The sequence below is a fragment of the Paroedura picta genome, chromosome 1, assembly GCF_049243985.1.
Source record: "Paroedura picta isolate Pp20150507F chromosome 1, Ppicta_v3.0, whole genome shotgun sequence".
Lineage (NCBI taxonomy): Eukaryota > Metazoa > Chordata > Lepidosauria > Squamata > Gekkonidae > Paroedura > Paroedura picta.
In genome coordinates, this window is record NC_135369.1 from 48506555 (window position 1) to 48524899 (window position 18345).

General features: G+C 40.5%; 1 protein-coding gene across 4 annotated transcripts in view; it reads right to left on the bottom strand.

Annotated features, from left to right (window-relative positions):
• Positions 1-18345, bottom strand: part of PPM1B (protein phosphatase, Mg2+/Mn2+ dependent 1B) — a 71114-nt gene that overhangs the window by 20630 nt on the left and 32139 nt on the right. For all 4 annotated transcript variants that reach the window (XM_077337502.1, XM_077337487.1, XM_077337493.1 and 1 more), the window contains 3 exons: positions 17574-17691; positions 5783-5894; positions 3-60 (listed from right to left, as the gene is read on the bottom strand). In XM_077337502.1, the coding sequence (XP_077193617.1) occupies positions 3-60; positions 5783-5894; positions 17574-17691 (288 nt within the window). The remainder of the gene's footprint in view (positions 1-2; positions 61-5782; positions 5895-17573; positions 17692-18345) is intronic.

Here is an 18345-nt window from a genome sequence, read left to right on the forward strand (position 1 = left end):
ACCCCATCATTTTCTCTGTGTGGATTCAGCCTGTTATAAACAGCTTCAATAATGTTTCGCCTGAATTAAGATAAATGGTTTAAAGTTATGTTCGTTGCACCTTTTCATATATTAACACAAATACTTCAAATGTTAACTTTTCATCACATAGTGTACCGGGGAAACTGGTGAATCCTCTGCTGAAGAAAGCAAGATTGCAGGCAGATGTATTTTAAAGGCACAGAAGCTAACCACTGAACAAATTTGAGTCCAGTGGCACCAAAACTTGGTGGTCTTAAAGGTACTACTGGATTCAAAATTTGTTCTGCTGGTTCAAAGCAACACGGCTAATCAGAAGCTTAGATTAGTAACAGTGCGCTGAATAGCTATGTAACTTATGAAGTAGCATCAGAAGCCATTTGTTTTCTAGTCCAGCAGAGGTTTGTGACATAGATATAGCTTTAAATATATCTGCATACACGGGCAAGACAAAAAACATCTACTTGAAACTTGCTATGGAACTTGAGAATTTTTAACATTGCAAATTTTATACTTGAAACCAATGACAGGTTTGACATTTTTATACTGCCTGTTGTTGTTAGTTGAGAAGCTGTGTCCGACCCATCACGTCCCCATGGACAATGATCCTCCAGGCCTTCCTGTCCTCTACCATTCCCCGGAGTCCATTTAAATTTGCACCTACTGCTTCAGTGACTCCATCCAGCCACCTCATTCTCTGTCGTCCCCTTCTTCTTTTGTCCTCAATCGCTCCCAGCATTAGGCTCTTCTCCAGGGAGTCCTTCCTTCTCATGAGGTGGCCAAAGTATTTGAGTTTCATTGTCAGGATCTGGCCTTCTAAGGAGCAGTCAGGGCTGATCTCTTCTAGGACTGACCGGTTTGTTCGCCTTGCAGTCCAAGGGACTCGCAAGAGTCTTCTCCAGCACCAGAGTTCAAAAGCCTCAATTCTTTGACGCTCGGCCTTCCTTACGGTCCAACTTTCACAGCCATACATTGCGTCTTTTAATTTCTTTGCTGTAGCCCCCATCTGCAGTGATCTTGGAGCCCAGGAAAATAAAATCTATCACTACCTCCATTTCTCCCCCATCTATTTGCCAGGAATTGAGAGGGCCAGATGCCATGATCTTCGTTTTCTTGATGTTGAGTTTCAAGCCAACTTTTGCACTCTCTTCCTTCACCCTCATCAAGAGGCTCTTTAGTTCCTCTTCACTTTCTGCCATTAGAGGTTGTTGATATTTCTCCCTGCAATCTTGATCCCAATTTGTGACTCATCTAACCCCAACTTTCTCATGATGTGCTCCTCATACAAGTTAAATAGGGAAGGCGACAGTATACAGCCTTGCCAAACTCCTTTCTCAATTTTGAACCAATCAGTGATTCCATGCCCGGTTCTCACTGTCACTTCTTGACCTGCATAGAGGTTTCTCAAGAGACAGATAAGATGCTCTGGTATTCCCATCTCTTTAAGAACTTGCCACAATTTGTTTTGTTCCACACAATCACAAATGTACTAAGTGATTTCATCTCATCTCAAATCTATAATATTTAACTAAAAATTCTTGCTGCTTCTCAGATCTTAGCAGGTTCACAGTTTCAAAAGTGTTTGAGAAGCAAGAATAAGCATAACACGATGTAGTTTTAGTTGAAATCTAATGCAGCATGAAATCCAATTTAAGGATTGTTATTCTGCTGGAAAAAAATACTTTAGGTTAAATCAGTTTCACAGAAACTACACTGTGCATAGCACTCCTGCCCAATCTGATCCAAAGGGGATGTCACACAATTTAAAAGTATCTTTGTCAACTCATTGTATTAAAAATGCATATACATTTAAAATAAACAACAGTACCAAAAAGAAGAGGATACTCCTTTATTCTTATGCATACACATGATGAAACAAACATCTTGCCAAAGAAGAGCTTCTCTTAGTAGGACATGCTACCCACTGTTTTTGTAAGGAACTGTGTTGTCCACATAAAACCATTTGGAACAAATGAAAACAGTCAAATTGCAGCTCTACAAATGACAATATTTAAAAGCATAAGTAAGTAACCTACAAAGTACAAAGATATAAGCTGTGCTAAAGCCAACCATTAAATATCCAAGCTATGTATAGACTATATATAAAAAATGGGCGAATCAAAGCAACCCACTGTATCTTATCCTGTCTCAGAGTCACTCACCATTCACTAAAGCCCTGTGCAATTAATGTTCCTAATCTAATCTCAGCTCTTTTAGTCTTTGTTAGTTTTCCCCCAGATATTTTTTTACTCAATGGATTCTGAACTCCATAGAAACAGGCTACTGCTTTGGACTACTTCAAAATGAAGGTGAAAACTTCTTGACTAATGTCCCCTTAGATCAGTACCAGAAGGAAAGCAAGTGATGGTAAGTAGCCAATCCTGGATTCCCTTCCCACATGCTAGCTTTCTATATAAAGAAGCTAGTTAAATGATAGAAGGGAAGAGGCAAGAACATTCAACTACACTGGCTTCAACCACACTCGCTTTTCCACCACTACCACTGAGAAACATAGTTCTAAGACAGCTTTTACTGAGTGCTTTTTCTGGAACAAATAGACTGGTTTCCAGGCTTCCAGAGAGAATCTTAATAAAGTGCTTAATTTTCTGCCTACAGCATCCACTCTCAACACTCTTTTGGTCAAAGTCCTTTTAGGAACTCTTCTCAGGTTCCAGGGCCCCATGCAGTGGACTGGCAATTTGTACAATGAGCTAGGCTAAAAAAGGCCTAAGTTAAGAGTGAAATAACTATATTTGACGTTTCTAGTCTTATGCGTGTCTAGTCCCAAGCCTGTTGCATTCAGGAATACAATGGGCACTAGATTGCGGAAAGGGAGTGGAAGAACTCTGTGGATGGCCTCTCTCCGCAGGACCTGGAAAGGCTGGGAACTCACCAGCAGGGACAGCTCTCACGCAACAGGGATCTGCAACCTCTGAGCCTCAGAGGGAAGTGGAAGGAGGAGGGGGTGATCAGGGATAGGGTATGGAAGGTGATTGGCTGGCTGCTGGACAGACAGGTATGCCAGTTGGAGGAGGAGGTACCCAGGGGCAGGACACCCACCATGAGTGGGTGTTAAGCACTGAGTAGCACTTAAGCCACTTAAGGCGGTATCATCACACTTCAAACTTTGATAGCAAGTAGCTCCCTCTCCCAAATAGTATAATCTTTCTCTGCTATGGTGAACTTGTGGGAGTAATATGTTCACAGATACACAGGCCTGTCTCCCATGACTGGCTGTAGCAAAATGACCCCAATAACAGAGTTGGAAATATTGGCTGCGATGAGACAAGGTCAGATCAGGTGCCAGTCAGGGCTCTGAGGTGAATTCGGGTTTTAAATCCTGAAAGGTGAACATTGCAGCCTCATCCCAGTGGAACAGGCACTTTGGTCTGAGAAGTTAGGTCAAGAGCTGGGCTACTTCCATATATTCTGTCAGAAATGTTCTATAGTAGCTGGCAAATACTAAGAAATGCTGGAGTTGTCCATGATTTCACAGCAGCTCCTACTGCACCACGGTCTGGAACTTGGCTGAGTCCATCTGCACAACCTTGTGAAGTACGTGGGTGTCCCAGAATGTAGTCCAAGGTGGTTTGGACTTGGTTAGCTTGACAAAAAAGTTGATGTTCTTGCAGACGTTACAACACAACCTAGACATGTTTCACAAGTTCGCAGGGGGGACTGGGAATACACCAAATAATCTAAAGATAAATAATGGTAAACCATTCCAAACAGTCCTTGAAAATGTGGTTAATGAATCGTTAGAAGACCGCTGGAGCATTACACAAACTTAATGGCATGATCAAATACTTGTATTGGCCATATTACATTCCAAATACTGTCTTCATTCCTCTCTGGGGCAGATGCGGATGAGATTGTAGGCCCCTCGCAGGTCCAGTTTCATAAAAATCTTGGACCCCCTGTACCCTCTCCAGGAACTGGAGGCAAGGGGTAGCAGTCTCTGACAGCGATCTGATTCAAAGGCCAATAATTGTGACAAAGCTGCAACTCCCCCAACTTCTTGATAAAGAGCACCAGAGCTGAGGTTGTGGATGTGGAGGGTTGGAAGAAACATTGCTCCAGATTCTTGGTGAGGAGTTCCTGAAGAGCCCAGCGCTTGGGTTTGGAGAGAATGTTGAAGCACTTTACTGGGAGCGCTGCCTCAGGTTTCAAGTTCATCTTGTAGTCATATTTTCTATGCAATGGCAGCTGGTCCGCTCTTTTCTCCTCAAAAACTTTGGTGTACTCCATATGCTCTGGGGGCAGGATCAAGCAGCATAGTTTCCCCTATGTCGCCAAGCGATAGTACCTTGAGAGGTCCAACCCCAGGGATCATCCAGTCCTCCCAATCTCAATTCTGACCTCGCACCAGATGCACTCCTCTAAACAGTGATCAATCCACAGACAAGTCCGCACTAAGTGTGCCAATACTTGGGGTTGGTCGACCCAGGCCAGTTCATCCATCACCTCCTCGGAAAGCCCTCCTCGAATCGTCTTCCAAACACAATCCAGAAACACACCAAGGAGTCAAGATACTGAGAGAGCAATCCAAAACTACTTAGGCAACAGAGGAAGCATCTGAGTTCGGTTTGGGGTTTTTAACCATATGTGCCGGCCAGCAGGTGGTTGGGAGGGAAGCAGGAGAACCGGGCGAACAATCAGGGAGACCAAGAATGAGATGAGAGAAGTGAGGCAGGAGCACAAGCAAGGGTAACGGAGTTAAGGCAGAGAAAGGTCCAGAAGTAAAGCCAAGGTAGAGTACTGAGCAGCAGTCCAGCAGTGTTTCACCACCAGAGCAGGTAGCAGACTGTCCAAGCAACTGGGTAGGTTTTGTACACCCTGTACAGTTGCTTGGACACTCTGCAGAGTGTGCAAGCCACTGATCACAGCCCATCCCTAAATACTGCCATAGAAATTCCCCTCATCTGGCTGAAAGTGGCTACAGCTGCCTTCAATCTTCCTCTGACAAGGGCACATTTTCCCCATGCCCCCTGGCTAGAGAACATGCCACCAGCCTCATGCTTTACCAGCGAACTGTCAAACCAGTTTGCCTAGACTTCCTGCACTATTCCAGAAAAGTATCCAAGCTAGCCAGCACCCTCCCCATGTTGGGGCTTGTGGGGTTTGACTGAAACATGAAGCATGCGCGTTCCATTTTTTCTTGAATACATTCATTCAACTTCACACAAAGGAGCAGATGACATTATTTCTTTTTAATTCCTTTGACAAAGGTCAAACTTTCTAACAATTAATGAAATAATGTGTGACAAAAAGGGTATTTCATCGATTCAATTACCAGGGGCCCTCATAAACCCTTTGGGGCTCCCTTTCACACAGTTTTCAGGCTGTAGTCCCCTTCAAATGTGCTAGGGCCCTCCAAGGGATCATACAACCCACACTGAGAAGGCTGGTCTAGAAAGTGAGTTAAACTAAAACTATCCCTGGTGAAAGGTCAAGGTAAAATGCATTTAACATATATCAATGGGGGCTACAAGTAACACATTTAAAAGCAGCAGCAATAACTAGAAGCCCATGTTACATTTTCACATTAGTCATACAAGGCTAGAATACATGGACATTTTTCTCCCTTTAAAAATACACTGGAATCATATTATTTTTTCTGAAACAAAAAGCATGCACCCCTGAGGCATCCGAACAATTTAATATTATTTGTTTGCATGCATTGTTCCGGTAAAGGCTTTGTTTAAAATTGAAGCACATTTATTCAGAGAAATAATTTAGAGTTTAATTTACGTTTTGTACTTACTTGCCAGCTAGACCACCTCCTGGTGGTAAATTTGGGATATTCTCTGCAGACAAAATGCGCATTACATGAGCAAGATCAGGCATTCCTTCCTCACCCGACTTCTCCATAATTTCTAATTAAAAGAGAATTCTCAAATTATTAAAAAAAAGAAATAGACAAAAATCCATATGTGATTAAAACATAAGCATGTGGCATAAGTACATTTGCAGGTCAAAATATGTTATATTTTAATTCCACACATACAAAAACTACTGCTAGTTTTGTAAAAGGTGCAGCAACACATTAAACCATGGCAGTTTTGCAGCCTATGCAGAAAAAATCCTTTCAGGAAAGACAACCAATACGATCACTGGTGTCTAAATTCTTCTCTTGTGCCAAATCAGAAACTACTGGAAGATTTTGTGTGAGTATTCTTTCCATTCAGGCACTGGCACTTGATATAACTATGTGTAAAGCCTAAAACTCATAGCTAGGACATTATGAGAAACAGAAATATAGTGTCAGATATTGTCTAGAAGAACATAAACAATATCATACTTGGGCTTTGCAGAAAACAAAAGGAGCTACTGCACAGAAAAACACAGGTTTCAGTGAGATAAAAATAATATTTCTGTTTTAAAACTAATGCTCAGGTCAAGAGTATATAAAAATGAGGCCATCAAGACGGAACAATTCAAATTGACACTTATAGGGCTTTGTCAATTTATGCTCCATCTAGAGAATATGACTTTATAATGCAATGCTCCTGACTGCAATAGTTATCTGACTGACTACATTTTAATAATATATTATGCAACAAGATGTTTTCAAGCAAGAAATATTTGGTTTATACTGTGTGGCACAGGACTATCATCGAAGGTTGGGCAAAGTATCAGTTGCATGGTTCTTCTGATCCAGGGCTATATTTTTTTCAATTACCTAAATACTAAGTGCAAATTAGGGAAACGTGCTACAATTCCTATTTGTTTTTGTTTAGTAGAATCCCCAACTGTAATTTGTGTTAATGCTTTTAAATGTCTGCTGGAACTTTTATTCCAATGGAACTTGTACAATTAATATGCATAAACATTGTTGAGGTATGTCATTCTTAGCTTCTATACTTCACCTGGTCAGAGGCTGGTTCAGAAGTTACCACATTCCTGACTTATGCAAGCATCTTTATCCACAGATACTGTATATGCTGAGGCTTTTTAATATTTCCATCTCCCCAAAGTGATGTTTTGCTATTTCCTTCAGTCAATACAGCAATGCTTTCCCACCCTTGCTATCATACCTAACAGCCATTTTACACCATCAGTATACTCTTGCTGTGTGGCAATCATTTCTGCTGGTATATCCACTCCCACTTCTATTGTTTGACCATTGTGGTTCTGGGGTCCATCATGCCTATTTGATGCTACCAGCAGGCCACAAAAGGACAGTGAAGTTAAAAAGCTCTGTCACATTTGTGGTTCTTTTCTTCCATCTTCTTTCAGTACTGTCTTATAAAACTGATTGACTAACTCAAAACACGCAATTTGTTTCTTCCCTTCTATATTTACTTTGATTTATTTAATCCAACTATTCCTATGTTACCATAACATGCACTTATGGTTCATATCCTAACACCTGCCAATGTAATACACTGTCAAACATAGATATTCATGACATTTCTCTTCCCCTGGTGCCCTGATCCTAGAAACTGCAGGATTCACATGGACAAAGAGCCAGGCAAAACTTCTCTTTCTCTTTTCACTTTAGCTCTCCAATCCTGGACCTTTGGCCCTCAGCATCAGGGGGTGATGGTGTGTGTGTGAGACAGAATGAGAACATGGGAAAGTGCCTCAGGATGTATCCAATATTTCTACACTATCCTTTTTAAGTTTAAAAGGCTCATTATTCTTAAATATATCAAACACATCCAGTTCAATACATTTAATTTTTCACAAAGTCTGAGATATTAACTGTGCTCCTGGGCAGATTATCAACAGTTGAAGGAATAAAGATTCAATAGACAACATCTTAGAAGCAATTTTCAGGTACCACCTCCTTTTGGATTATCTTCAACAATATCTGCGTCAGATGAGATTTCCTCTGCTATGTCTATCACTATTGTAATCATTGTATATGCAACCAAGCTCATATTATTTAAACCCAATTACATTTGCTGGAACAGGCTATGTAATAAGAAAATTTGATAGAGGGGACCACAGTTACTGTAATGAAGTCATATCTAGTACCAAATTTTTTGTTTATGGAGCTTATCTTCAGGACCCCAAACCGTAACTTGGTTTTTCACATCATTTTTCACAAAGTCTGAGATATTAACTGTGCTCCTGGGCAGATTATCAACAGTTGAAGGAATAAAGATTCAATAGACAACATCTTAGAAGCAATTGTCAGGTACCACCTCCTTTTGGATTATCTTCAACAATATCTGCGTCAGATGAGATTTCCTCTGCTATGTCTATCACTATTGTAATCATTGTATATGCAACCAAGCTCATATTATTTAAACCCAATTACATTTGCTGGAACAGGCTATGTAATAAGAAAACTTGATAGAGGGGACCACAGTTACTGTAATGAAGTCATATCTAGTACCAAATTTTTTGTTTATGGAGCTTATCTTCAGGACCCCAAACCATAACTTGGGAAAGCAACTATAATGCAAGAAAAGTTAATGTTTGTTTATACAAAGGGGAAGAAGAAATCAAATATGAAGTTATAAATTAAAAGCAGGTCAACCAGATTTTCTTTTGTAAGAATTTGTTTCCTTCTGCTTGTTAAAATTTCCATGATTGTTACCTACAATTTAAAAAATGCTCCTTAGTTTTAAACAAAGGCATGCTGATTCACAGTATCCTCACCTCCAAAGTATGCAAACTGTGGTAAAAAGTTAATATTTTCAAATTGTTCAAGCCTTTAAACACAAACTTGTTCACAAACAGTTCTGCTTAAAAATACGGTAATTCCAATTAAAAACAAACATCTATGCTAAATAAAAATCATTGCTATTAAGATTTTTTTGTCATATCAAAAGATCATATAGCCTATTTTTATGTTCTCCAATTTGATGCAAAATCCTATAAATCTTTACATAGAAATTTAATTGTTTAATTAAGGAAGTAACAGACATTTGTCAAAGGGCTGCTGAGTTAAGAGTATTTATTGAAAGAAAGGGGAATCTGGAGACAAAAAGTAATGGAAAATAAGTCTGTACTCTTCTGCATTCTCTTCTGTTTTCTTTACATTCTTCTATTCTTGAAATAAAATGCCTTCAATACTCTAATGTTCATTCTTTGTCAAGTACATGTCACTTAAAGTTGCTATAGTTCATCCAACGTACAGAACATTGAATGACTGGGGAAATTCCTGTGGGGGAAAAATCAAAAGCAATACAAATAGGACTGAAAAAGATGGGTATCTTATTCTGTTGAATACTTTGTCTTAGCACTATAGATTACATAGTCTATACAAGAAATTGTATGAGGCAACTGAGTATCTCTACATGTTTGTTGTATCATGTTCCAAAGTACACTTGAACCATAAGGTTCATCTGAAAGTCTTATCAGTTTAAATCCAATAGCAAAGCCACAGAGCCCACCAAATGAATTAAAGACAGTCTGGCAACTGATAGGCTTATTTTCATGTCCAATACTGAATTCATTCTCTGTCCTGTATATATCCCACTAAGTGCAAAAAGTAATAGTTTACCTAGGCACCAATTGAATTAAGACAGCCTTGTATTTTCCTTACTCTTCCCCTATGCACACAATCCTGTGGCATGCTCAACTTCATGCATATCAAAGAGCTCCTTATGGGGTAGCTGATAATGGGGAACTCCACACAATGAGCAGAAAATGCAATAAGAGATGGTATTCAACAAGAGTCTGGATCATCTTGATGCATGGGTATCTTAAAATTCCTAAGATTCTCCATCAGTTTTTAAAAGCCTTTTAACTGGTTATAATTCTACTATATCCCAATCTGCTGTTGCGCCTCTCTTCTGCAAGAAGGATTAAATTATAAAACCCTTTATCCCACCACCACTCAACAGCAACTATAAAATAGATCAATTCAACCATGCATGCATGGAGCATCCCCACATTCCCCCTATTTCTAGCAGCCCCTTCTGACCTCCAGAAGTATTCCTGGGGTTGGGTACTTTGTGGAGGAATAGCTAGCTACACAGGTTGGGGAACTGCAGTGAGGAGAAGAAGGGGGTAAAATACCCCTTTTCTCTCTCCCATCAACAGAGGTGTGCTGACAGAAGACAGAGAAGGTGGTAAAATGGCCGAATCTACAGACCCTCCCATTACCATACCATCGGCACAAACATTTATAAGACCAAAATCTAATGCCTAAAGGTTTGGGAGTTTTTTTAAAAGGTTAAGTGTTTAACATAGAAACAGAGAACTATCATCAGTCCCATTCTTGGGGCTTCTAGTAAAACAGCTGTGTGAGTCTGCAGCAGTAAAATAAAAACAGGAATCTTTAAAGTGCTGCTGGCCTATTTATTCTAGCATAAGCTAGAAGATAGGAGGGAGATGTTACAAAAAAAGCCGGCTTAAAAATAAAATAAAATCCATCAAAGGCATAATAAGTCCATGAGAATCAGAGAGCCACTACTAACTGCTGACAGATAAGCCTATTTTGCCCAATTAAGAATATAATCTAGAAAAATATAAGGTAAAACTGGACCAGTGGACTTTATTTATATACTAGGGCCAAGCCCATTGCATTCAGGAATACTATGAGTGCTAGATTGGGGGTTTGTGTGGAAGAATTCTGTGGATGGCCTCTCCCTCCCGCTAGGACCTGGAAAGGCTACAGGCTGGAGGCCCCAGGAAATGAAATCACGGGCAGGGGCAGCTCTCACACAGCAGGGATCTGCAGCCTCTGAGCATTGGAGGGAAGCAGGAGGAGGAGCTGGTCAGGGGTGAGAGATGGAAGGTGATTGGCTGGCTGCTGGACCAGCAGGCAAGCTGGTTGAAGGAGGAAGAGGCACTCAGGGGCGGGACAGCCACCCTGAGTGGGTACATTAAGCCAGTGGTCCCCAACCTGCAGGCCGCGGCCCGGTGCCGGGCCGCGATTCCCTCTCCCCACCCCCACCCTGCAGTAAAAAACTTCCCAGGCCGCAAGCTTGCGGCCCGGGAAGCTACTTACTGCGGGAGGGGGGGGAGAGGAAATCAGGGAATCATTGCCGCGCATGCGCGATTTCAGCCGCGCATGCATGATTTCAGCCGCGCATGCGTGATGCGCGGGCAGTTGCCCTGCCGGTCCCCAGCCTAAAAAAGGTTGGAGACCACTGCATTAAGCCATTAGACATGCTCCCCCTCCTAGCCTTTACCAGAAATATATTATGTGGAACAAATATGAGAATTAATAGCTACAAAGGGTGATATTAGCATCAATATTCCCAAGCCTTTCTGAAGACCTATGGGGAAACAAGAGAAGAGGTAGTGTTGAACTACTTGGGGATTTCTTTTTCAGTGCCTTATGTATTCATTTTAAACCTCTGTCAGGAGTGCTAGGACACCCATGAAAACAAGAGAAAGCTTATCTGGCTTAGCTTGATTTAACTGATGAGATCTTTCTCTCTCTCATTAACAGTTCCCAGAAGTTAGCAATTCAGTGCTTCACCACAAAGGGTGTGCTTGATCTCCAAGATTTAACTGTGGCAGTTTTCATACAAACAGCAATGAAAAGATTTAAGGGAAAATACAATGAAGTGAACTAACTGTATTCATTCTCGATTTCCCCTTGAAAAAAAATGCTTACAAGCAAGATTAAAGAGCAATTTCAGATGTACTTTGAGGAATGTACTAAATATTCAGATGTACTTGCGTTTGTTGGGACTGTAGAATCAATATAAATTTCCTAGCAGACTTCAAACAAATTTCAGAACATTTTTTTTAAGAAGGATTGCTGATACTATTCACACATCACATAACTCAAACCATGTTAGTGATATAGAGTAATCAACAACTGGCCCCAGAGTGTACTTTTTACCATTCCAGTCTCTCCAAGAAGGTCTCAGGGTGGCCTCACAGGAGTGATTTCTTAAGTTTTCATGAAGCTTAACAGAATGTTTGCATAGAACAATACTGGAATGACAGACAAGAAACTGACTGAAAATCTTGATGGCTGAACGAAACAGGTAGAGTAAGATGTGAGCTGAGAATTCCTAGGGGGATGATGGGTAGAGATAGTAGATAATGCATACTACTGAGAAAAAGAGATGTGACGGGAAAAGGGCAGGTAGGTAAGCAGGTACAGTAAGTTTTGTGGCACAGTAGCTGCTGAGCCTGTATGCACCAAACAATTAAACATACTTTAAGCGGTTATTTTATTTTCTGGCCTATTCAAGCATCACTTTCTTCTATCAGTTCACATTAGGTCTCATTCCACAATTTTAAAATGGGAAACGGCTAGCAAATCACTTCTATAAATGTGAAGACAGCACACACAATATTTTTTAAAGGCAAGCAAGGTTTGTAGATCAGGTGACAAGAGATTTTTTTCAAAGCAGAATATGCATTTAATAAAGCAAGACATCTAAAAGTAGTAGGAGGAAAATCATAATTTTGAGGTATGCACATTGGTGGGATTGTATATAGAATCCATTTTTAATTCTCAGCTGAGCCAAATCAGCTTCTGGCTGGCAGATCTTGAGGAAAGGCTCTAGATAAGTAGACTAGGGAAGGGGAATCTAACAAAATCTACCCCCTTTGGGGGCTTTGTTTAAATTTGCTGGAGGAAAATGTATGACTCATGCAATGTATATGAAGGATTTTGTGCAAGACTATATTACTAGATAATGGTAATTCTTGTGTACGTGAAGAAATCGTTTTCAAGTGAGTATTTGCTAAGTTGTGGCCAAACAGCTCTCTGTAGAGGCAGTGTAAAATTTTTCTGCATAAATAAAATACTGCACTGTGCACAATGCACAACTGTTCAGTCTTTTCAAAATTTAATACGTACATTCTGCTTCTTTATTACAATGGATGAGAATTTTTGGCCAAATTACACATTTTATATTCTTCACCAGAAAACTTTCCCTATCTTTCAAGATATGTTTTAAGGTAACATAGGGTACAGAGGTTCTTAGCTCTGTCTTTCTCCTTTACTGGGTTATTTACAAGTAAGTTGGCAAAAAGTTAAAGCATTTATGCTTCTACATTTGACAAATATGCCAAACAGTAAGGTTTCTTATAAATTATGCATTTTACATTGTTAAAACAATAAAACATGTTTCAAGTTGGTGTGGAAACACTGCATATATTGGAGTTTTCCCCAAAAGCAGAACATGTACTTTTTCCCATGGCTTCAAAATGTCCAGAAATGTTATACTACTAGGATGCAGTAGTCTACTGACATGAAGGAAATATAATTGAAACAACTGTAGTGGAAAGAAGCATTTCACTACACCCCCCCCCCCGAGCATTGAGGTCATCTGACCAAAACCTGCTTAGGATCCCTGACCCCAAAGAGGAGAGATTTACCTCAGCCAGAGCCCTTGCCTGCTGGAACGCCAAAAGAGATCAGGGCCCTGCAGGACCTTAACCAGTTCTGCAGGGCCTACAAGAAAAAGCTGTTCCACCAGTCCAATGGTTAAGGTCTGATAGAACATCAAGAAGTGCTGGCCTCACTCTGAAACAGATGGAAGACCTGCCTCTCCAAGAAAGATCTGACCCCCCACTCCAGTTTTATTATATGGGGATGATACACAGGTGTTTTAATGATTATACTGGTTTTTAAGTGACTGTTTTAACCCATGCTGTTATTCACCCTGAGCTATTTAGAAAGGTGGGATACAACAATAAAGGTTGTTGGGATACAACAATAAAGGTTTTCATTCTTTAAGGAGCTTAATGTCACGCTGACTTGAATCAACCAGTCTTGACTTCATTGTTATTAATTTCTACACCCCCGCAAGCAAGCTCGGAGTGGTTAACCATAATAAAAACACAGTTAAAACCAGTACCCTCACCACAGCTTCTTAAATACCCTACATCAGGCTAACTTTGGTTGTAGATCTCTATAATTACCATTTTATCAACTTCTAATATGTTCTATTTGCTGCCAAAATTATTTAAGTACTCTGAATTCAAGGTAACTGTAAAATTCAATTTGGTTTATAGCTCGTTATACAAACAAAAGGTTAAATGATTTATACTCTATTGGTTTGTCCTATAGAACGGTGCTCTCTGACCACCAGGCTGTGGAGGCCTCAGTACTGGGCCATGGCGGGGGGGGGGGGAGGCGTGGGCGCACCTGCACGCACACCTTCCCAACCCATCCCACATCGTGTGCTCGCTGCACAAGGAGCGATCGGCTGTGTCCTGGCGTGAGCGCTGCACTGCGTGGGTAGGGGAGGTGCGGGCGCCAGTGGGCTGGCGGGCGTTAGCGCCTGCAAACACACAGGCACCTGCACCTCCCACTCCCCCCCCCCCGGTCCCCAGCCTGAAAAAGGTTGGGGACCGCTGCTATAGAAGATTTTCCCAATGCTACCCCACATTCATTCAATGCAAATTACACTGTATGTTCATACTACATTCTAAAATACAATTATTTGCCTAGTGATAAAGTTGCAACAGTCTTTTAAAAAAGGAAGTTTTCTTTCAGACAGTTTACTTTAAGGCATTACCCCCTCCTTTGTTTTAAAAGTCCTAGATAAATTTAATGCTTAATTAAAAACTACAATTTTTCCATGGAGCAGGTACTGTCACAATGAGTTATTTCATATGACCATTATTAATTCTACTTCAAATCTTCCTACAGGAAAGTAAAATTCTTGCATCACAAGAACTGATTCTAGTAAACTTGTGATATTGCTCAAAAAGGAAAGCACAATATTCAATTTAGGGCTAGTTCTTCCTTTTTTAAACTAAGAGGCCAGATTGATTAAAAGGGCCAGGTTGTTTACAAACAATAATGATAGAACAGATTACCTGCAAAGAAAAATTTTTTTCCACTCTTGGGGAAGTACTGTTATTGCATGTATGTATCTCACCAGGTGTTCCTAGCTGACTGGTTCTGCTGGGTGGTTGCCATTGCTCCTGTTGAGCTTGCAAAGGTGTCTCCCCACTTTTGTTCTACTGAGCTTCTCTTATTAGAGTGGTTTTGTTGGGCTTGCAATGCCACATTGGCTTGTGGTTCTGCTTACCTTCTATGAACTGACATTGGTTCTATTGGATTTGCAAAAGTGACCCCTTGCTTAAATCTGTTCTGTTGGGATGGGATTTTCTGGTTTAACAGTTCTGTTTGTGTTCAGCTGGTGGTTCTGCTAGGATTTCCTAGTTCTGCATTGGTTCTGTTGGGCTTGTTGTTGTTTATATTTGTATTGGAGACATTAATTTTCTAACAATGTAAACAACAGAGGGTGGCTATGGTACCTTGTACAAGGCCCATAGAATTTGACCCCTTGCTGCAATCTACTTGAAACTTGGATGTTTCTCTGTGGACTGGAACTAGGAGGTGCAGGGCAATTTTGCTACCAATTTCTATAAAACAGACCCCCCCCCAATTAGAGACAAATAATATTGGAATCCCCAGACCCCAAAAAAAAAAAAAACCCAAATACCCAACCAGTAATTGGAGCCTGAAAAACTAGGAATAGAGATATTTTTCAGATCCCTGACATCCTGACCTGAAAAATACCACCATTCTACAGCAGCACCAACCCTCCCCCCCAAACCAAAACAACAAGAACCCAGTTCAGATTTTAAACACTCTTTTGCTTCCAGGAAAAATTATCCAGCTGAAGATATTGCTATATTTCCTTTTTAGATTGCCCATGATCAGCCACATCTATGAACTCTGATTTAACCAATCTGCTGTACCACATTCAAAAGCAGTCAACCTTTGAATCCCTGTGCAATCACCATGGCAAGTAGCCACCAATGACAAACTTCTGCCTGTGGCCATCACTACATCCTCAGGCCATGAATTCCACACTTTAATCACTCACTATCTAAAGAGGTATTTATTTTTGTTTGTCCTGAAGTTGCCCATCAACTTCACTAGATGCCCTTGTGTTTTAATATTTTGGGAGGGGAAAAATGTTTCCCTGAACACATGCATGGTGACCATAGTTATAATTGCAAGTATTCTAAATTGTTGGTTTTACTTCTTATCTATTTAGTTTTGTGATCAGAGTTGAGTAACTATCTCAATTATCCATCTGGGTCCCCTGCCTACCTTCACTTCAGGGGCTATTGTTGGATGAGTCCCTCTGTCTTCTCACCAGACTTTTATAAAATACATCCCAGTCTGTTTGCCTGGCTTACTGAGCTTTTTTTCGTCTAAGGTGAAGCAAGTTAATAACATCTAAGAATTGGGTTTTAATTGAATTTTAGTATTTTTACTTGTTGTATTTTATAATTTGAATACTCTTTTACTATTGTACACTGTCCTGGGACCATTTTTTGTAAAGGGGCAGTATAGAAATTAGGGTTGGGCGTCTGAAGCAGCCGTTCGTGCCTGAAGCAGCCAGCGCGCAGTGCAGGGGGAAGCGCGGGCATGCCTGCCAGTGCACACATGCAGGCGCAGAGCTCTGTGCCTGCATATGTGCACCTGCTGGCACAAAAACTAGCGCCTCCTCCCCCCCCCCCCCCGCCACTGACTGCTTTGGGCGTGAACAGCCACTTCAGACACCAAAGCAGCCAAACCTAAAAGAAATCTTAATATAAATATTTTTGCATTGTATTTGTTTTTATAGCTGACTTTTTGGAGCAAGAGCTAAGAATGACTGGTACAAATGTTTTCAATAAATAAAACAGCCAGTTAGAAGACAAAATAGAATCAAGTCATTTCTGCTGTCAGCGATCTACATCTTACCTGTTGCCAAGATATGGCATTAAACAATTTTCTAAAACCCAACACATCTCTTCTTTTAATGGCATTTCCCAAATGCCCAACAAGCATTTTCCAACAAGACAGTATGCACAGCTTTCCTCTAACTTCAAAGCTGGCTTCATCACGCCCCCTCCTACATGTAAACTGAATGTTGACTCCTTAAGAAACAAACTTTTCTAAATAAGAAGAGAGGACAAAAAAACTTACCAACTTTAATGTGATACTATACACTAGAAGGCCAGGAAAACCAATTCAATTTTAATTTTTTTCTCATCTCCCATTTAGATTGAGGGTTCATTTAAATGCATTAGACACTGAATTGTCAGAATTTAAAAGATAAGCTAAAGCTAAGTAATATGTTAATTTCAGAGCACTACATGCACAGACACACCCCTTCAAAGAAGTGTAATCAATCTGGCCAGTGATGCCGATACTTCTCTTTCAGCCTGTCTACTTACATGGAGACAAAATTTACATTAATGGTACAACTGTTTTAGCTTATCCAGGCACATACAACGTCTCTTCTTAATCATTCAACAGCAGTTACTTCAAGCAATTTTGTCTGTTTTTCAATGGGGCTTGTTTTACTTCATGAGATAACTTTCATCAGGAGGAGCCAATAAGCCTATCTTTAAAAACCGTTTATAGAAGTTAACACCTTGCGCAACAAACTGGCCAGTGTTCAAGTGACCTGCGCAACTCAAGTAAAATGAACTGTGGTGGACAACATAGGGCTACCACTTCTCCAAACTGCGATGCAGTAAGAAGAAATGAACCAAGTTTCCACCTGGCCTAAATGGCTCAGATATTCATTGGAGCTCCCAAGGTTCCACAATTTGCAGAAAGGCTGTTCTGTGGTTTAATTATGCCTAAAGTTGCTTGGATAGTTCAATGTGAGGATTTGACTCAAGCTGTAAGAAAAATTTTGAGTGCAGAATGCGATGCTTACCTTCCACCCGTGATTCCAAGTGCTTATCCAACTCTGCATCTCTTTTCACTGCCTCATCTGAGACCTTAGGAGCATTTGAAAAGCAAACTAGTACAATACTCATATTATCACGACTTCCCTATATTTAGAGAGGAAAAAACAATATATATTTTAGATATCCTTCTAAAAAACACATATTCAGAGTTTATATTTTTACAAGGCGAAATTTGAACATTCAAACATAAGAATAACCTGCAAGATCAGACCTGTGGTTCATTTAGTCCATCATACTATCTTCCACAGCAGCCAACCAGTTGACCCAGAGAGCCAAACAAACAAGGCTGAGGGCATCCCCCTCCTAGCACTGGTATTCAAAGGCTTGCTGCTTTGTAGATGGAGATCCCCCTTCACTCACCACTGCCAGTAGTCAATGACGGATATCTCCCTCCATAAATTTAAGTCCCCTTTCAAGTTACCTATATTCTTGGCCATCACCACCTCAACTGGAAGGGAAATGCTCAGTTTAATTACCAGTTGGGCAAAACAGTATTTCCTTCTTTCTGTCCTGAACCTATTTTTCAACAGCTACATGCATGCCCATCCTGAATTCTAATGTGGGAAAAGGGGAAAAAAGTTCTCTATCCACTTTATCTGCCTCGTGCATAATTTTATAACCATTGATGATTAAGTTGCCTCTTAGCTGTCTGTTTTTCTAGACTAGATCACCAGATTCTTAAGCCTTTACTCATTGGGATGTTGCGCTGAACCCCTAATCATCCACATTGTCCTCTTG